The sequence below is a fragment of the Corvus kubaryi genome, unplaced genomic scaffold, assembly GCF_017639235.1.
Source record: "Corvus kubaryi isolate FWS band 111438036 unplaced genomic scaffold, C.kubaryi_AGA036_p1.0 split1-37296, whole genome shotgun sequence".
Taxonomy (NCBI): Eukaryota; Metazoa; Chordata; class Aves; order Passeriformes; family Corvidae; genus Corvus; species Corvus kubaryi.
Window position 1 is genome coordinate 19,415,646 of NW_024582075.1, and position 20,671 is coordinate 19,436,316.

At 40.3% G+C, this 20,671-nt stretch overlaps 1 protein-coding gene across 9 annotated transcripts in view; it reads left to right on the forward strand.

Annotated features, from left to right (window-relative positions):
• ARHGEF28 (Rho guanine nucleotide exchange factor 28) overlaps positions 1–20,671 on the forward strand; it is a 118,197-nt gene that overhangs the window by 76,354 nt on the left and 21,172 nt on the right. For 8 of the 9 annotated variants that reach the window (XM_042012855.1, XM_042012859.1, XM_042012856.1 and 5 more), the window contains 19 exons: positions 453–585; positions 955–1,010; positions 2,498–2,549; positions 3,059–3,206; positions 3,311–3,432; positions 4,320–4,460; positions 4,931–5,181; positions 6,096–6,218; positions 6,610–6,727; positions 7,613–7,867; positions 8,750–8,826; positions 9,503–9,681; positions 10,349–10,443; positions 11,310–11,492; positions 14,044–14,175; positions 14,779–14,864; positions 18,252–18,290; positions 18,380–18,427; positions 20,182–20,661. In XM_042012855.1, coding sequence (XP_041868789.1) covers positions 453–585; positions 955–1,010; positions 2,498–2,549; positions 3,059–3,206; positions 3,311–3,432; positions 4,320–4,460; positions 4,931–5,181; positions 6,096–6,218; positions 6,610–6,727; positions 7,613–7,867; positions 8,750–8,826; positions 9,503–9,681; positions 10,349–10,443; positions 11,310–11,492; positions 14,044–14,175; positions 14,779–14,864; positions 18,252–18,290; positions 18,380–18,427; positions 20,182–20,661 — 2,718 coding nt within the window. The remainder of the gene's footprint in view (positions 1–452; positions 586–954; positions 1,011–2,497; positions 2,550–3,058; positions 3,207–3,310; positions 3,433–4,319; positions 4,461–4,930; positions 5,182–6,095; positions 6,219–6,609; positions 6,728–7,612; positions 7,868–8,749; positions 8,827–9,502; positions 9,682–10,348; positions 10,444–11,309; positions 11,493–14,043; positions 14,176–14,778; positions 14,865–18,251; positions 18,291–18,379; positions 18,428–20,181; positions 20,662–20,671) is intronic. The other variant, XM_042012857.1, reaches the window with a different exon arrangement.

Sequence of the window (20,671 nt, forward strand, 5' to 3'; positions counted from 1 at the left end):
CTCATTAAAAATAGGTTGTTTCTAGTGTCTTCTAAGACCTAAAGAATGCTTGTCTAAATTTGCATAACTGCTCCTTTATCTGCAGAGGCATGAGCTGTATACATGTAGGGCATGTAGGCATTGATACCCATGTGTGCAGTGAATCAACAACTTCTTAAATTTTATTTCATGTACCTCCCCTTTTTGTAGATTTCTAAATGTATTTCTGCCAGTCTTCCTTGAGAATGCTTCCAGGCCTAGCTGCCAGTAAAAGCAATGCCTATATAATTTTAGGGCTTCATCAACATTGAGTGTAAAAGTACAGTATGCTGTTGCTGGTCTTCCAGGACAGGGAATAAATATTATAGAATAATTTGGTTTTATAAGGGAATATTTTATTGCTTTTAAGATTGAATTACTTGATCTTATTTTCTTATTTATTTATTTTCCTGCCTCTGTTTTTGGGGATGAAGACAAAAAATAAAGATACCAAAGATAAGGAGAAACCAACCAGGCACAACTTTTCAAATGGTTCTTTCCCAGGAGTTATCCCATGTACAGTCTGTGAAAAGGCTCTCCTAGGAAAGGAGTCACTGCAGTGCTCTCGTAAGTAGCTCCTGGCTTTTACATGTGAATTTACAGTTCTCTGAATGCTGCTCTGACATCCTCGTTCAGTGTGTTGTTTGAAACCTTGTCTACATTTGGATGTACCTGCTTTATGTAATGAGCTGAGTTTGACAAGGGAGAGCGAGGAAGGACAGCAGGTAACAGATTCAGAAGGCACCTCGTCAATCTCCTAGACCTAGCACATTAGGCAGAAGCCTCTTTCTAGCCTGGATCTGTACATCAAAGAATCCTGAGGATTACTTTAGTAAGTAAACCTGAAAAAGGGAAAAACTGAGGCCTCAGAGTACATTTTCTGCGGACTGGGGACCCTGTTTGGTGCCAGGCTTTGAAATGTACCTTCTCTTTCAGATTGCAGTGTGATTGTGCATAAAAGCTGCAAGGAGTGCGCTCCTGTGTGCACCAAGGTAACCTCGTACACTGACCTTACTGGAGCATACTTGCTTTCCAAGGGAAAAATGGAAACATGATGAAGGAAAAAAGAAAATACATGCAGACTGCCTGGACCCAGTGTCTGTGTGCAAAGGGCTGCAAGGGTGTCAGAATGGCTAATGTGAGCAACGGAGCAAACACTGTGCTCGAATAACAATTTTTAGTAGGGGGTCAAAAATGGGTTTCAGGAAGTATTTAGGTTTTTGAAGACTTTCAAGCTCAGATTGTGAAATGGTGTGCCTGGAGGGTTGCAAAACAGGTTGAAAAGAAGGGCTCCTCAAAACCACAAAGAGGATCCTTGTGTACAAGGGAGGATTCCATAGTTTGGAATAATGGAAAGCAGAAATGGAAGACACTCTGGCAGGTGACCTCTTCCACCTCCTCACCCTTGGGCAGGCTCACTTCCAGGTAACAATTTGGGCAGGTGTTTGTTTCATCGGTTCTGGAAATTCTCAGGAGGAGGGGACTCCGCAGCTGCCTGCCTAGGCAGTTACTCCGTGTTCAGCTGCTTCTGAACAGGGCAAAACCAGCACTAGAGCTGATGGATACTACCTTAACTCTGAACAAGGAATGCATGCATGGTGAGGTTATCATAAAAAAGACATAATATTGAAAAACAGATGTGTAAGGCTACTGCCCTCAGGAAATAAAATGAGACTTGAAGAGAAATGTGCCACAGTGATGCAGGTCATTTTTCAAATCAGTGGAGTGTGTCTTTCTGGTGTAGCTGGGTTTTGCATCATGGTGGCTTGCAAGGACAGCATGTTTCCATACTGATTCTTTAGCATAAACAAGCCTTAAACTGTATGTAAATCAAGTGGGTTTAATTTTGTTTATAATTTTCATGTCATAGTCTTGCACTAATTTCTGGGCAACTTTAATGCGTTAAGACAGCTGAACTGGCAGCTTTGGTTCCTGGGGATGGTGGGTTATTTGCAAGAGGAGGCAAGAGCCCCCACCACCTCCAACTCATCTCAGCAAGAATGCGGTGCAGGAAATGTTCACTCACCCACCTGCAGTGAAGTATACGCCCAAGCACAGCAGGCTTTTGCTACAGATTTTGCAAAAGTCCACTTTGGAAGGGGGAGCGGTTCTGCCTGTGGTACCCATGCTTCCTCAGAGAGTGCCCTGCCACAAATGCTTTGATCTTATTTGAGTATAAAACCCTGAATGTGCACTTTTCTTGCAGTCTTTGCAGGCAATACTCATATAGAGAAAGTAGAATGCTTTAACACAATCTGCTTAGGATAAATAATTCTGTATCGTAGTACAAATAGTTTTCTACTTTGAATATTGTTATCTACCAATAACTAATAAAATCAGTTACTGGAAGAAATTAGTACCATAGTTTAGGACCACTTTCTTGTCGCCGTTTGTGTGATGGTATATGTAAATGAGTTACTGACTTGACTGTTAAGTATATTATCAGCTATGTGATTCCAAAAAATTCTTCTGTTTTCAGAAATCCCAGGAGAGATACCATAATAAAAACAAGCCCCAAGTTGGTGTAACAAGTAAGTTAGGTGTAAACCTAGCATTTCTAAGGTAGGCCTTGATTAAAAATCGTGGGACTGATAGCATGAAATTTCCTGCATCATTTGTCTGTTTTTAATTTTCATTTCAGGATCTGTAACAAAGGGTGTGTGTCTCTAATATGAATGGAATTTTTTTTGAGAGATGACTGTTAACTCATCCTCTACTAAAATGCATGTGAATTTACTATTTTTTCAGTTAAAACAAAAATAAAAAGTAGTTCTTTTAATAAAAAGTAGTATGATTTGAGATTATTTTCTTATCAAACGATATCCACAGTGGGGCTATTGCCTACAGGCTTATTTTTATATTCTGTGATAGAGTATTGTGGTCATGCACCTTGGCAAGAAGACATTCTTGATGCCTGGTGTAGGTCAATATGAGCACCAGATATCATTTCTCAGTATAAGGGCGCTGTTGATGACATACTCTGTCAAACAATGACAAATTCATTGTTTGTCAAAATATTGTGTTGTGCTTTGCCTCACAGATGCCCTGCCTGGAGACATTTCACAGATGGTTCAATCCTCAGTGCATCCTTCTTCCTCCGTGCCTATTGGACTGTCTCCTGGAAAGAGGGAAGCCTCACAACAGCCGTACTTCTTGTCTAAAAGTGTCCCCAGCGCCAGTTTGGAAAGGTAGAAGGGCAGTTGCCAATGGACTATGCTAAATACATCCTTCAGCATTTCTAGAAAAATTGAAACCAGAAAATAAATGTGGGATTTTTTTATTTCTGCTGTAGAAGAGCTACACAATTTTCTGAACAAGACTCCGAGACTAGCCCCTGGAGGTCCAAGTCACAGTCTGAAGAGATGTTACAAGCATTAGGGGCCTTTTCTTCAATGGATGCTTTTATAATGGAAGGTGAGAATATTGCACAGATGTTGCATCTTATAGCTGGTATTGGAAAGTGAAAACCAGAAAAACTCCTTAGCTCATTTAGGAAGACATTTCATCTTCTAAAAGAGCACCTGTTTTTGATAGTTACAAGTTGTGTCCCTCATTAAAATGATGAAATCAAACACATTAGTCTTAAAAGAGAACTTTTCCTTTCTTCCTCATAACTAACTATTTTATAACTTCTAGAATATTTTAGTATGTTGTTACCATTTTAAAATAACAGGGATAAATGTACTGGGCATCCTTGCAGAAACAGAACAGTAATACACTTTTCTTATGCACTCATCCAGTCGACTCCGTTGACAGTGTCCATTGCAAACTATAAACCTGCAACACTTGTATTTCCTCAGTAGCCCCAAATTCTTACCTCCTACTGGTGAGCTGTGCTCCTATGATAGCTACATAGCCTTGTGAAGCAAATAGAGACAGGTTTTTTCTGTAGCTAGGTGGGAGACTGAATTTGAAAGCTGAAGGGCATTCACTCACATAGAATGGTGCAAATACCACTCACTGGACATCTGCTGTTGGAAATGTTGAATTTTATTTTTAAATTTTAGAAAGTTTCTTCAAGCAAAGAGTTATAAAAAAGATTTAATCTGAGGAAAGAAGAGTGGGGTTTTTTTTATTATTCTTCTCCCCTTCTGTCACAAAAACAATTCAACACTTCAGTAATGATATTGACATCTGACAAACTTTGCTGCAGTAAAGCCGGTGCCAGTGTTGGCAGAAGTCTTACCTATAGTTATCTCTGTGATGTGTTCCCCTTACTATATGAATAGATCTGCATGTGCCAAGGGAATTCCCTTACTCTTTACATGTGTGATGTTAAAGAAATATAAATTTTGTCATAGATGATGTGGATTTGTCTCAGTGGACTGATCTCTGCACAGATGCAGAAGAGTTTGAGGCAGAGTCCTGGAGTCTTGTCGTGGATCCGATGTTCTGTAGCAAGCAAGAAAAGGATGTTGTCAAGCGGCAGGATGTCATATTTGGTCAGTATTTCAAAGATTTGTGTAGGTTTGAAAGCAATTTGGTGTATCAAATAGAGAGGGAACCTACATGGTTTATGTCCAGAAGAACAAATGCTTCAACTTAAAACAATAGGAAAGTTCAAAGAACATTTTTATCACAAATTACAGTGTGTCCTAGAACTAAAGAAATGGATAGTAATGGCTACCAGAGACATGCCTAGCCTGTTCACAGAATGGTTGAAATTGGAAGGGACCTATCCAATCCCCTCAAAAGCTAAAGCAATTACAACCACAGCTTGTTCAGTGCATACAGAGAGAATTGTGTCAGAGCCAGATAAATTAAGTCTTCCTACTGACATAATCTATTAGGTTTGAGGCTCACAGAGAAAAAGGAGCTATGACTGTGCATTTGACAGACTGAACTCTATCTTAGAAGGTGTGCAGAATATTCAGGGGATTACTACACTGTGCTCTTTTCTTTTATACCACAGAGTTGATGCAAACAGAAGTACATCACATCCATACCCTGTTCATTATGTCTGAAATATTCCGGAAAGGGATGAAGGAAGAACTGCAGCTTGACCACAGCATGGTGGACAGAATATTCCCCTGCTTAGATGAGCTACTGGAGATACACAAGCAATTCTTCTGCAGAATGAAGGACAGACGGCAGGAATCATGTGAGGCAGGGAGTGAGCGTAATTTTGTCATCAACAGAATTGGAGACATCCTTGTGCAGCAGGTAGAGGCATCAGCTCTTTTAATCCTTTAAGTGCTCAGGGTTCCCAATTTAAACAATTTTTTTACTCCGAAACTTCTGTGGGCAAGAAGACAGTTATGGTTGCCTCAAAAAGATTCAAAACTTGTCCTCCCCTGACTATTTCAGGATGAAATAGCAATGTGAAAACAAATCATTATTGTCAGGTGACTGTGATGAACTTGGGGTGGACTTCTCCCTATGTGGTATGAGTGACAAGGAAAGTGATGAACTTGGTCCTGTTTACAGTAGAAGGCTGCTGTCATACTATGGACTGCAAAAAATGCAAGCAATGGATTCACATTTTTAACAGCTGAGCAGGGATGTGAAGATCTGACTGGTAATGGAAAAGAAACTACCTATTAATTTCTTGTAGTGGTCTGGCATGTTACATATCAGGATACTGCTCCCTAGGGAGGGGTTGGTCGCAAGGTGTTTCCCGTGGCTGAAGAACAGCTGACTGATAGCTTGGCATTCACACTTCAGTTCCTTGTGAAAGGGAGATGTAGCTTTTCACCTTTGGTCAGTCTGTTTTCACTCCACTGACATAAAGAGCTGAGCTGTTACCTTGTCTAGGAGCAGTGTGGAGATCAGACCAAAGTAAATGAACCTCAGAGGGTTGTGTTTGAAAAGAGGTGAAGGAAATGTTGTTAAAATGTTCTAGCTGTTACCAGCAAGACTACGGTGGAGGTTGCTTGCTCTCTCTCCAGCCTACGTTCTTCTTCTTGCTCCTAAAAACATCTAGCCTATTTTCATTCTGTTGTGGTGGGCCCTGTTTGTGAAATTCAGAGAACTTGATAAACCAGTTCCCTATTGGTACAAAATTCATTAGTTAAAAGGTATACAATTTCCTGTATATGATATAATGTTGAGCACAATTCACTTATTACTTTCTTCAGTTTTCAGAGGAAAATGCAACTAAAATGGAGAAAATATATGGAGAGTTTTGTAGCCATCAGAAAGAAGCTGTTAATCTCTTCAAGGAGCTGCAACAAAACAAGAAGTTCCAGAATTTTATTAAAGTAAGTTAATGTGGAATCACGAGCACTATTGACAAAAGGCTCAGGAAAAAGGTACATAGCTTCTACTTAGATTTAGGGTTGGAATTATATTCAGTAACTCACTTTTAATAGCTAATAAAAATGGCAAAAGTTTTTTCCTCCTTAACTAGTGAGCTGATAAATCACAGTTTTCTTTCAAACTTTAGAATGCTTTGGCATCCAGTGTGTATTACACACATGTTCCTGTTATAGTACGCCTCATCCCTCAGCACAGCAACTGTTCCTTGGGGATGGTTCAGATTACCAGCATTTGTTTTAACTTATTCTAATGCTTTTAGATCATATTTCTTATTAGTCAATTTGTGGTTTAATATGCATTTACTACTTAAGGTATATATTTGTATCTGTGCAGCTGAGAAATAGTAACATGTTGGCACGACGCCGAGGAATCCCTGAGTGCATTTTGCTCGTCACCCAGCGGATCACCAAATACCCTGTTCTGGTTGAAAGGATACTGCAATACTCAAAAGGTGAACAAAAGCTGAAGTGTTGTTTCACGTCTGAAATCCTAGCACATTTCTAACGTAAGGAATTTGCACAGCTACAATATCACAAAAGATTAAATGCACTGCTCTATTGAGATAGAACCAGAGCAACATAAATAACTACTGCTCGGTCAAATGTCACCTAAACAGGGTTGTCTGGTCTGTATGGGCCTTGTCAAGGCTGGGCTGTGAAGATTTCTGATATTCCAGCCAGGTAAGCCATAGAAGTCCAGATGAGCATACTTGTTTTAGGAAAAGACCTTGACTAGAGGATGTGAACTAGCTCAGATACACATCTGTACCTTTGGAATTAATTCTGGAGGACTCTTTTCTAAGTAGGTCTAGGCAGACATTTCATAAATTACTCTCTGTTTTTTCAGACAAAGCTTGAATGACCTCTGGAACTTAGTAGAACATTTTACAAATACGATTAACTTAGAGATATTGCCCCCCACATGGGTAGTAAACGAACATTGAAGGAAGTTGCATGTACCAATGCAAATCCTTTGTACTTGCAATTCTGTTTCAAGGGTTCTTTTACTTAGCCAGAAAAGTAATATACTATATGATTTGCTTAGCTGCTGATTTTTTTTAAAGTGCTTACACCTCATAAATTTGTCAGAAACTATTCAACATGTTGTTTTGGCTAACGAACGAATCTGAGGTACAGGTCATCTTTTAATAGGTGAGTCAAACAAAGGTATATATACCTTTAATAATTCTAGTCAGATGGTTGCCAGGTTCAACTTACAATAACAAATGTATCAATTTAAGCTTTGGATCATGCTGGTTGTTTCCAGAAAATAAGGAATTTTATCTTCTCTTGAACATGCTGACTAGTATCATGTTGTTTGTTTTTGTTTCATACAGAAGGAACAGAAGAACAAAAAGACCTATGCAAAGCCCTTCGTCTAATTAAGGATATAATTGCAGCAGTAGATTTGAAAGTGAATGAGTATGAAAAAAAGCAAAAACTGTTGGAAATTCTCTTTAGAACTGAAAACAAAACATATACAAAGCTGAAAAATGGCCATGTTTTTAGGAAGCAAGACTTGATGAGGAAAGAGAGGATACTTCTTCACGAAGGTTTAGTGTATTGGAAGACAGCAACTGGTCGGTTCAAAGGTATTTCATCTGAGCAGTAAAGTCCTTTATCTCTTTATTTGCAAATAACATTTGAGGACTGGTTAAAGAGGGAATATACTTTATTGTGCTATATTGCAAATAAGAATGTCTGGGGTAATGGTACTGTGAATATCCCACTAATTGCTGGAAGATCAGTTCCAGAAGCTGCCATGGTTTGTGAGTAATCTGCATAAGAACACAAGTTAACATACAATGTCATCTGTATTTCTTCTTCCAGTCCCCTCCTTCTAGTTTTCTGTTTTTCAATTTCATTTCATAATACAGTGTTTGGACTTGTACATTTTTATTGTTTCCAGTATTTGCTATTGAAAATAATTTACTAAAAAATTCAGTGGTAATGAGACATCCATAGTAGAAAAGAAATTCTAAAGCCACATTTGGCTGGACTACAGTTTTACATGCAAGCTCAGAATTTGATTTTTGGTGTTAATAACATATTAGGGGTTGGGGTTTTTTGGGGCACACTAGTATTTGCTGTACAACTTTATAAAGCTGTCTGTTCATCATTATTCTACAAATGCTTTTACCAGTGTACTACAGTGCTGTGAGTGTATGTTACAGCACAGGCAAAGCAAGGTTTATGTGAGGTAGTCTTTGCCAGGTGAATGGCTTAGGGAAGCTGTACTGCCATTGGTGCAAGGATTTGTTCTTTCCCTGGGCCAGTGCTCCAGCATGGTGCTCTTTCCTGGGAGATACAAAGCAGGGATGAGCAAGTGCTTCATGCAGACTGTGGGCTAATTCAGATATTTCCTGTTTAGTTTCCTGTAGGATTCTATATTTCTTCATCAGATAAAATAAGAATTTAACACTGATTGCACTAATTTTAATTGAAAGCCATTATTTTCCTTTTCTCATTTTAAGACACTTTAGCTCTGCTTCTAACTGATGTACTACTGTTCTTACAAGAAAAGGATCAAAAATACATCTTTGCAGCTGTTGTGAGTATATTATCAGATATTTGAACACATACATTGCTCATTTATTTGTATATTTCTCAAAAATTAGGTCGTTATCTGGGTCATTCCCACATAACTTTTATTTTTTCTGAAATCCTGGTATTGTGTTCAGAACTGTAATATGTCAGTATATAGAAAATTAAGTTTGTTTCCAAAAATCTTTTTTTTTTTTTTAATGAAGAAGGATGAAAATAACAGAATTATATCTTTAGTATTATACCTTACATGATTGTGAAGGTGGGAAGTAATGCAGGCTCTTTCAGTTGTCTAATATAAATTTTAGTTTTTGGTAAAACAAACAGAAGAATAATTGTTACTGAAAATACAGCAGTAAACACACATAAAAGATATGAAAGGTCATGGAAAGAAGTTCTCAAGCTATATAAATATGAACATTATATGAATATTGTGTCTCAGTATGATTGAGCCTCTGAGATTTTCTTTGTAGCACATATCTAGTGCTTAATTTGTTTGTTAACTGTATAATGTATTTTAAAGAACAGTTTAAAAAGATGTCTGATTACTCAAAACTTTCAGTAGCCTGACTATGCCAGGACTAGAGTTAGTCCAATGAATTGAAAAATTATGTTCTTCCTAGAGTGTGGTGTTTTATAAGAAAGTAATTTATTTATGTGTGTGCTTTGACTGTTTCCTCCAGGACCAGAAACCTTCTGTTATCTCCCTTCAGAGGCTCATAGTAAGAGAAGTAGCCAACGAAGAAAGGGGGATGTTCCTGATCAGTGCTTCATCTGCAGGGCCTGAGATGTATGAGGTTCATACCAGTTCCAAAGAAGAACGTAACAATTGGATGAGGCATATTCAAGAGGCAGTGGAAAGGTAGGGAGAAGGAGTTTGGTTTTCATGCTAGCAGTCCAAAGCAGATGAGAAGTTTGTTGGATATTCATGGCAGCATGCTCTTTATTCTGCATTGCACTGGGTCTATCTGTGAGTTTGGGTTTTCTCTGAGCTCAAGGTGCCAAAACCTCTTCATTGCTCCTGCCACACTTCCCCATATTCCTCCTGGTTTCCCACTGAATCAGCATACCCTTTCTGCTCCTCATTAAACATCCTTACCACTATTGTGACAGCCTTCCCTCACCTTTGCCTTTGGCACTGGCTGCCTTAGAGAGTCCTGCAGGTGTCCCATACAGCCATTTGGAGGAAATCACAAATCATGCCTGTTATCTTGGCATCAGCTCATTAAGAATGGTGGGGAAAACATTGCTTCTGATGGGGCCCAAGCTTATCCTTAGGACAGCAAACCTGTGTGTGTGCCAGCCACTCTCTCTCTGCACAGTGCAGCCTTACCACAGTAAAAACAAGCCCTTCAGTCTGCTTTCTGTCCACTTACTGCCTCTTAAAGAGGCTGACAAGTGGCATGCTTCTGGATTATTGCAAAAGGTGCTGGTGTTGTGTTCTGTTTATTGTGAACATAATATTGTATTGAAGATGAACAGATGATGTGCAGTTTTGCTTTATCCACCTTTGTCTTTCATCTTTGAAGTTGCCCAGAGGAAGAAGAAGAAGTAAAAATGAGTGAGTCTGATGAGGACAGACGTATTGCTGAGGCCAAGGCATACAAAATTCAGAAATATCAAGGTGTGGTACCTTTCCTGTTGCTCTGAGAGCTCTGACATCCTTAGAATTCAGGATGAATTAATCATGTACCCATATTGGTTGGAGGGTTCAGAGTGGCTCAACAGTCAGAGTCACAGCAGAGACAGATGGGGTGGTCTGATGGTATAATGTGAGTGTATCAAAAGAGAAGCATGTGTTTTCCAAACACTTTAATGTTTTTGCTACATTGCCATAAGCAAAAAAAGAAAAAATAAAAATGGATATTTTCAAAACAAACACTGAATTTCACAGATTAGCATCAGGACCAGGTAGTTCTGATAATACCTTGAATCTTTGCAGTTGTGTGGCTTTCTGCTTGTTTATGGCACTTTGTCCTTTGCTGCTATTATTTTTATCTGAAAATGCAGCTAATAGCATAAATTCTACTTCCTTGGTGCCCCTACACCTAACTCCCACATCTTTATACTGCTTTGAGGAGAGAAATCGCAGCAATGTCTGTCCTATTGAGAGCCACAGGGAAGGGCATCCTCTGCGCAAAGTAGGTGTTCTTTTGATGTTGAGGCCCTGAATTACCACACATGAGCCAAGTGCTTTTCCAGAAGCACTGACTTGTCATTGTGAGTGCAACAGGAGTAAGGAGGGCCAGAGAGGGCAGCCAAGGCCACCTCATCAGGCTAGGGCTTTGGGTGTGTGTTAGCTTTTGTTTGGACAGACTATGGGATGAACTTGGCTGAATTTGGCTCCTGGTCACTTAAAAGAATCATAACTTGAATTAGCACTTTCTGTGTGGCATAAAGATTAGAAAGGTGAATGGGCAACATGCTTTCCCTGCAGGATAAAATTTCTAATACAGTTTTCAATTTTACACTGTTCAATTTTGGTTACAGAATCACTGAGTAACCAAGACCAGCAAATATGCAGTCATTTAGAAGAAAAGTTGCGTATCTATGCAGAACTGGGAGATATGTGTGGGTTTGACGATGTCCATGTAGAACCTCACCTACTTATCAAACCCGATTCTGGAGAGACTCCACAGGCTGCCTCACTGCTGGCAGCAGCACTCAGGGAAGGTGAGTTTTCATGGGAAAAGCAGATTGGTGGCTCTTCACATGGGCAGGTATTTTAAGGTAACAAAGTGAAGCCATGTTGCGTTGTGTTGCAATTCTGTTGGGTCTCAAGAGTTGGCAGTGTCAAAAATTGCCAAAGGGTGTAGAAGAGAAATCTGTCAAGTTTATTCTTGTCAGATACAGGAGACGGTACCTGCCAGACTGCAAAATAAAGGATATGTTTAGGGCATAGCATCAAATGTAAACAGGCAGGAGTGTGGTGTTAGGTTGTTAGCTGTCCTTGCAGTACAGCTCTGTGAAGCACATCAGGAGTTGCAGTATGATATTGCACCTGGTCCCCGACCTTCACCTACCTTGGCTGATTTTGATGTCAGATCAGAATCCTGTATGATCATATACAGAGCAAATCAAATTTTTACCGAGAAACACCTCCACAATTGCTCTAGGAGCCCTTTTTTCTCTGCCTGCTATCTGACAGGGAGTTGATAGGTAGTTGCACCATCTACAGTGCTGTCCTGTGAAGGAAGGAAGGGAATGGTATTTGTAGATAGCTTGCCTAGCTGGAACTTCAGCTAAACTTCCGCTAAACTCAGCTGAAAAGGGTCCTGGTAAACTGAGTCCTGATTCTAGCATCACCTAAATTGAGAACTGTGTGCTACTAACAACATTTCAACCTATAAAGCAGTGGAGCTTGGTATTCATCATCATAAGTAAGTCAAAGAGCGTTTTATTGATAAAATTGATTTAACTTGTGTAGGGTACTATAAGTCAGTGATGAAACAGAAAATAGTTAAAATGGCAGCCTATACTTATTACACACCTTTATTCTGTCCACTTCTTTATTTTTCACTTTCTCTCATGCTGTTTTTGATGTTGATGATGTCTTGGATTTCAGGACTGTACAATACTCTGTGGAAGCTTACAGTTACTTACACTGTAGACAATTTGTGGGGATCATTATCCAGGATGGAAATACTAAGTCCCTGAGCTAATAGCAGACTCTATAGGAATAAAGCATTGCTTGTTGTAGAGAAGGATAGAATTACAGAGTGCTTAAGCAAATTAGATATACACGAATCCATGAGATGAGATGGGATAAATCCAATGCTGCTCAGGGAGCTGGCCAATGTCACTGTGAGGCTGTTTTCTGTCAGCTTTGAAAGGTCACAGTGATCAGGAGAGGTTCCTGATGACTCGAAGAAAGCAAACCTCACATTCTCCTTCAAGAGGGAATATATAGAGAACTAAAAAATAGTCAGTCTCACCTCCTAGAAGGCATTTCCAAGAATCTGAAAGACAGAAAGAAAATTTGGAGCAGCTCTCATGGATTAATTACAGCAGTAGTGTCTGACTAACCTGACAGGTTTCATGGTGAGAAAAGAGTGCATGTTGGCTATCTGGACATCTCTCAGACCTTCAACGCTGTTTGCACTGGCTGTAGTATCCTTACATCAGAATTGATGTCAACTGCTTAACTGGATGGAAGACAGGCTGGACTGCTGGGCTCAAGGGGTCAGTCCTACGATGTCCAGTTGGTATCATGTTATTAGGGGATTCCCTTAGGGATGTATCCTGAGACCAGTAGTACGCAACATATTTATTAATGCAGTTGACCTCAGAATTGACAACACTCTTGGCAAATTCATGACTGTCATCGAATGAGGTGGAGTGTTCAGTGAGCTGGAGATACCTCTACAGACTGGGAAAATGGGCTAAGAGGAGCACCTAGACATTTGACAAATACAAATGCAAAGTCCTGCATCTCAGGTGATGTAATCCTGTGTGTTGGTACAGGCTGGACACTAATTAGATAGAAAATACCTTTGTGGAAGTGGACCTGGGAGTCGTACTCAACAGCAGGTTGACCATGAGGCAGCAGTTGCCCTTGTGGCAAAGATGGCCAACTTCTTTCTAGGCTGCTGCAGTAGGAGGAGAGTTGCCAGCAAGTTGAGGGAGGTGATTCTTCCTCTACTTACCTCTCGTGAGTCCTGTCTGGAGTGCCATGACCAATACTGCACTTCCCTGGAGAGGAGAGACATTGACGAAGTAGAGCAAATCCAGTGAAAGGTACCAGGATGATTAGAGGGCTGGAGTACACGACATCTGAAGAGAAGCTAAGGTAGTTGACTTGGTGGGATCTCATTACTGTCCGCAACTGCTTAATGGGAGGATATAGAGAAGCCAGATTTTTTGCAGAGGCATATGACGATAAAAGGACACATGGATGCGAGACAATGGTCTTGTGGTGAAACACAGAATATGCCAATTAACTGAAATGAAAAATTATATGCCATGAGAGTGTTAAAAAACGGGAACAGATTGCTCAGGAAGACTTTGAAGTTTCCATCTTTGGAGGTGTTAAAGGCTTGCGTGTTCAAAGCTCTGATCAACACAATTTAAATTGATCAGCTTTGAGTGGGGTGTAGGACTAGGTGACCTCTTAAAGTCCCTTGCAAGCTAAATTATTCCATGGTCAATCAATTCTATGTCATTGATTTATGCACTAAGGAACTATTTAAGGGGCCTCTGTAATTCTGTATGTTTTCCTCTTTAGTTGAAAGTCTCCATGTCGCTGTAACAACATCACAAGTGAGTGAAACAGACAGATCACCAGAGGAAAGTACTGAAGAATTAACTGTGAAGCGTACATTCACTGCCAATGAAATCTTGGAATCTGTTGCTGGAGGTGAGTAAAATTTGATGCTTTTACATATTCAGAGTTTTTTGGAAAGCCTCTGTGGTCTAGGACAGAATCAATAGAAAATAATGTAATAAAAGTTGTCTTTTGGCAAATGCTCAGGTAGTGTAAATTGTTATATAACTTTGTTGGAGGTACACTTTCTTATCATTGCTGTTCAACTCTACAGCAAGTCTGTTTTGCAGTATAGGCCATTTCCCTTTTTGTCAGGAGGCTTGAAAACCAGGATTGAGATTCCAATAATTTCAGCTGCAAAAGGTAGTATTAATTTCTCACAACAAAATTGCAAATACAGTTGTGTAAAAAACACTGCTACAGAGCAGTTTTAATGTTATGGTTACACTTATTTCCAAACTTTCATATGTGAAATAGTGCTAATTTTTAAGGTAGAAAAACTGGATTGGGCCACCTGTGCCATCCTGGCTTCCAAATTTGTTTTTCCCCAGCCTAGGATCCATTATGTAACTCCAAATAATAAAAATCACTTTCTCACTATCCTAAGTAGCTGTAAAAAAGCATGCTCTTTGTTTTACTAGTTAGGATATGCTTTGATACCTTTCTTTTGCATTTTCTTGGGCCTTTATTTGTTAGATGCAGAAAGAAAAGAAATTGAAGAATCACCAGAAATCAATCTCAGTGTTGAGGAGGAAGTGGCAGGTGCCAGTCTTGAGGATAAGGTATTGTAACCAGTTTTTCTTCTTGCATTGCACATAGCAGTCTGGGCACTGTGCATGTACATACTGTCCAAATTTTTACGGGGAATTTCACTCAGATCCAGGTAATTCAGTTTAATAGAGGTCACTGCAATTATTAATAAAATTTTTAAAAGCAGTCTTAAACAATCCAAGCACAGAACAATTTTCCTGGAAGGCTTAGGGTCAGTGAGTTGTAACAACAGGCAGTGTTTTCAAACCACTTGTATGGGCCACTTACGAGCCTGGTTCTCTGCTGTCATCATTCAATAGGTGCATATCTGTGGAGCTGACAATAGTATTTCCTCTACTCCCTCCTCCTATTCACAGGATGATGAAAGTCTCCTGCAGTGACAGTCCTCAGCTAATGCAAGGAAGACTTGTGCATTGGAAGAACTTCGTCCTGAGAACAAGCACATAAAATAGGATGGATGTTTTTACACCAGCTTGCTTCAGAATTTTGAATTTTTAAAAATGGAGCAATTAGAGAATAGAAGAGGAAGTGCCCATTTTGCAAAGTCCTATAGTTGATAAGCAAATCCGGGTAGAAAAGCAGAACCAAAAATCAGTTCTGGACAAAATTAGGAATGACAAATTTTATGTAGCAACAGAGTGTTGGAGTAAGCAATGTGAATTACTGTGTGGAAATAAAGTCAACTCTAATAGTGTAGTTCTTAGGTGGAGAATAAGAATCACAAAAGGACTAAAGGGGAGATACAAGAAGATAAGATACAGAATGTGAAATGGAAAGAAACCTTTGCCTAGAAAAGGAGTTAATTAGCATTAACATACTGTCTTTGCATCAGGTCTGAAAGAGGGCTTGTGTGCCTGAAACCTTGGGTTTGTTTGTTTTCTATATTGGGAATACTCTTGCTAATACACTAATCTCTCTATAATCTCACCTTATGTTTAGCTCTGTATCATCTTATCAGACTGCTGACAGAGGGAGGAAGGATGAAGAATGTGAGTGAAGAAATAGGTTGAAAACAAAAGTCCAAGTGAGGGAGCAGAGAAGCTAGGTGAAGAGAAATAGAACAACCTAGAGAGGGTAGAGTGGCTCAGATATAGCCCATTAGAAGTTCCAGTAGCTCCATGTGAAAACTCTGCCACTGTGGCTATACAGAAGATAGAGCCAGGCTTTTCTCAGAGATGCAAAGATAAAGGATGAGCATCCAAGATTACAAGTTGCAGCAAGGGAAATTCTGAGTGTATACAAGGAAAAAAAAAAGTGCAAGGATGAGCAAGGAGGAATGTTTGTCCAAAGAAGTTGTGGGGATCTCTACCCTTGGGAGTTTCCTGGATTTGACTGAAGAAGGCCTTGGGCAACTTCCTCTAACTTTGAAGCTATGCTTGCTCATAAAGCTGGAGGGACCTGTACCCAACTCTTCCACCCTAAGTCATTATCCTATTATTTGTGGCCTATTTTTTGGGCAAGGCATACATCAATTCTGATACCATGTCAGAATCAGACTTACCGGCAGGTGGCAGAATGAGCAAAGAGAAGAGGCAAGGCAAGGGCTTTGCAGGGAGGTGGGTGTGCAGCCCCGGAGCGTGGAGTACCAGCTCTAGACTCAGCCCAAGTAGCCTGGGAAAACAAGACCTGGGCAGAGGGAGCAAAAGCTCCCAGCTCAGAGGTTAGATGCTGACTAGACACTGGAAGGGAGACCATTGTCCCTGCAACATGAGGGGTCCCCAGTGGGCAGCTGTGAGGAGTGATCACCATCTTGTCTCCCCTGCTCCTGCCTTGTAATTGGATCTCTGTGGGCGTTGTCCAAAGCGCGGCGCAGCCTGCTCTGGGATGTGACCAGCCTCATCTCTCTGAACCAAGGTGATCGGGAACAGTGGCAGAGAGGTGGTGGTGGCCTTCAGTTAAACACCTGAAATTATTGCTTCACTCCTATCTGGATTTGCAGGGCATGTGCAAACTCAGCTAAACCTGCCTCAGCCTCATCTCCCAGTGCTCAAGTGGTGCTGCAGTGAGGGAACTGTGGGCACTGTGACTGGCTACTTGCAACTCCGTGGTCAAACCAATGCCAGATAAACCTTCCCCTGTGCACATCCTTTTCTAAACTCAAAAGGGCTTAAAAACCTGAAAGAAACTCTACTCTTTCAGTGTGCAGGCTCTCCTTTGTACACTCTTCCTCCACCTTCCAGCATCACCTACTTTCTCTCCCTCTTGGCCCTGCTGGTCACCATCTTACCCACTGCTCACTATCCAGTTAAGGGAAAGCAGAGCTATGTTGTGTCTATCCTTGTGCTGCACAGAGACATCATGCAAAATCCTCTGCTTCTCGCAGCAGAGCTGAGCTTTTCTATGGCTTGTGGATGCAGTGAGGAAGAGGAAGGGAAGATCCTCAGGTGGAGGGGAATGGGAGCAAATACTGCAGAGAAATAATGAGACAAAGAGTAGAGGAGGAAATGATGCAGCTGGTATTCCCTTTCCCCCATGGGTGTCTCTGTTGGGCTGTGTTGGGGGGCTGGTCTTTCTCATTTTCATTTTCAGTTATTGCATCTAAATGTAGCAGATGCTTTGCTCTCTGTGGTGGAAAATGAGACTCAGTAGAGAACTTAGGAGAATCAGAGAGAAAACAAATATTCCCCAAACTCTCAGCTGCTTCTCTGAAAAAAAAAAAAAAAGAGAAAAATAATACAGGAAGTCTTTTCAGCATAGGCTCAGAAGGGATTGCGCTTGCCACAGTTCCCACCATTTCATCTTATCTTTCTCAGAGGAGCTATTCTTCATGCTGAAGGGATTATGGGTAGCTTCACCCCATAAATTTAGAAAGCTTCTTATGAAAAGGGAGCAGGATGAAGTGGCTGTGCCTTGCTGCAGAGGACAGTAGTGACCATGCTGGTGTGTTTTCTAGAGTGTACTGGACACAGCATCTCACAGGGCACCTAAGGCATTTGTTGTAATCCACTAACATGACTTCTTGCTAGTTTCTTAGTACATTATTATTTCTATTTTTGAAGAGTCTCATGCTGTTCCATCCCACTGTAAGTAGTCAAAACCCACTGTGCTTATATACAGAAGTCTGGTTACTGTATTTCAAAACTTTCAAGTAAACAAATGAATCGAAATGTCTTTTCTGTGCAGCATTAGTCAGAAGGGATTAAAATTCTGGATGAAATAGTTTTATTTGTAAAGTTGTGCTTAGAGTCTCTAGTAATTTCCACGGAAACTCCATTGTTGATGAATTATTAGTCTTCACCGATTGTTGCTTGTGTCTTTTTTCACATACCCACATAAAGGGTTGACTCAGTGCACATTTCCTAGCCTTAGGTCCCCACTAGTTTAAAAAAAAAATTACCTACATGATACAATTTTAAAATTTAAAACAACTTTTTAAAGCTCACATATGTTTTTTTTAGGGAGGAAGTATGAATATTTCAGGATCTACAGGGACAGAGGTGAGTAAATCTAAACCTCAGATAGAATGTAGTAACTATTTAGTTAACAGAGGTCAAACCTTTGAAAATCCTTCTCTTTTATTTTCTAGATTGTACAAGCAATCCAGAACTTAACCCGTCTCTTATACAGCATGCAGGTGACTACTCCACTACTAACTTCATAGAGTAATTCATTTGTCCTAATAATTTACTTTTAAAGATTTGTTTTCATGTTGCCCTACTTTTAGACATCACATTAATAGATACTGATCTCAACTGACTGTTGCATAAGTTGTCACGGAATGTATTTTTATTCTAGTTGTAGATTTCTTTTAAGAGCTGAATAATACTAACTTGCTTGGAGATCAGTCCATCCTCCCAAAAGAGGATGTTTGTACAGTCCAAAAATGTAGCAGGAAAGTAAATTGATGGCTCTACTTGAACTGATGTCATTCCACATACAGATTTCTGAAATTATAGTCCAAAAAATTGAAAAAATTCAGTATTTTGATTAGACTGTTCTCTTGGTTAGTAGTAAGCAGTAACTTTGCCAGGGATCTCAGATAGCAAACTCAGTCCATTTTAGATGCTTAAATCTCAATTATCTTGTATATTCTGTAGGGCCTTAGTATGAAGCATTTGCCTCTTTTATGCTATGTTTGAATGTCTTAATTTACTTTTTCTTATTTAGCTGCAGTTTTATAATTCTATTTTAAAATGTTTCATTTGAGTATACTTAATTTTTTGATCCTATTGACTTTAGCATATATCACAATAACCTGGAAACCTTGGGCTTAGAAGTGAAATGTATTGAAGCAATGCAAAAGCAAAATAAAAATCCTATAATTCAGGCAAATTTTTTTGAGTAATTGAAAAACAAATAGGGACAGTAAAGTAAGGTTTAAGATCATGCATTAATTGTTCAGACCATGGGCAGTCAGTTGCAGAGAAACAAGGAGAGGATCTTGTCCTGTTTACAGATCACTGAAACTGACCCAATACTGGAGGAAGAGCAAAGGGGATTGCACACTGCATGAAGTTAAAAACTTTCTGGGGTGGACAGCACAGGGCAGTGGGGCTATGTGAATTCTCTGGGAATGTCTGCTGAAATAGGTTCCCATGTCAGCTCTTGAACATAGGCGGTGCAATAAGTGCCTCAGCAGATCTAGGGTTTTCTTGCTTTCCTTTCTTCTTAATCCCAGCTATTTGTTTTTGTGTTGCTGGAGGATGTCACAATCTTTAATGCAAATGTCACAACACTTTTGTGAAGGATGGAATATAGAGCTCTCACCTGTAAAACAGGAACATCAAACCTGAAATGATGACTAAGCTGCAGGTTTATGCTTGCACTGACACCTTGGTCAGGTGCGTGTAGCGGTACAGTCCTGGTGGCATGGCTGTATTGGCAAGTGGCCGTAGGACTGATGTTAGCTGTGCTGCAATGCTGCAGGTTAGCAAGGAGAGCCTTAAAGTTGGAATGAGCTCTGCTGGAAACAGTACAGTTTTATCTGTATAGGTCACAGCTGTGTTAGGAATACTTGGGTGAGTATAGCATTCCCAGTGCCTTATTGCCCTCTTTAACCATGAAAAATCATTTTTCCTATGTGTCTTTACATCGTCTGAGAGAACACGACCCCCAGCTGTAATTGAAGTGCATATGCACAGCTGTAACATAAACATGTATAATAACACTAAGTGTAAACCGGAAGCCTTGTTAAAAGTGCTCAAAAGAATTGAGTTTTATTTTAGAAATACCTCATTGTAAAGACATGATTACAGAATTTTCTCTATTTGCGTAAAGAATAACCTCCAAAAAAAGCTGAAGTATTTTTATATGATTCTCTGTAAAAACAAAGAAATGGATTAATGCTGATATTTAAACATTTGTGTCTGATTTTGCTGTGGTGTCTAGGCAGTACTGGCTATCCAGGACAGCCACAAAGAGCTCCATAGGTTACTACTGCAAGAGAATGAGAAGACCAGTCGAGGCCAGGCTTCTCGGCTAAACCTCGTTTTGGAACAAGAAAAATACCGGAATCTGGAAAAACAAAGGGTGGAACTGGCCAACATACACCAGTTGAAGCAGCAGTTTCAGCAGGACCAGCAGCGGTGGCTGCGTGAATGTGACCAGCGGCAGCGGGAGCAGGAGGCGAGGGAGGGCCAGCTGGGGCAGCGGGAGTGCCAGTGCGAGTGCGAGGAGGAGCTGCTGGAGCAGAGCCGACAGGGACTGGCGCTGCAGCTGCAGGAGTACCAGCAGAGCCTGGAGAGGCTCCGGGAGGGCCAGAAAATGGTGGAGAGAGAGAGAGACAACGTGAAAATGCAGAAGAAACTCCTGTGGCACTGGAAGCATGGTCAGCAAAACAGCCTGTTTTCACCCACAGGGGACTATGAGGTGTGTGGTT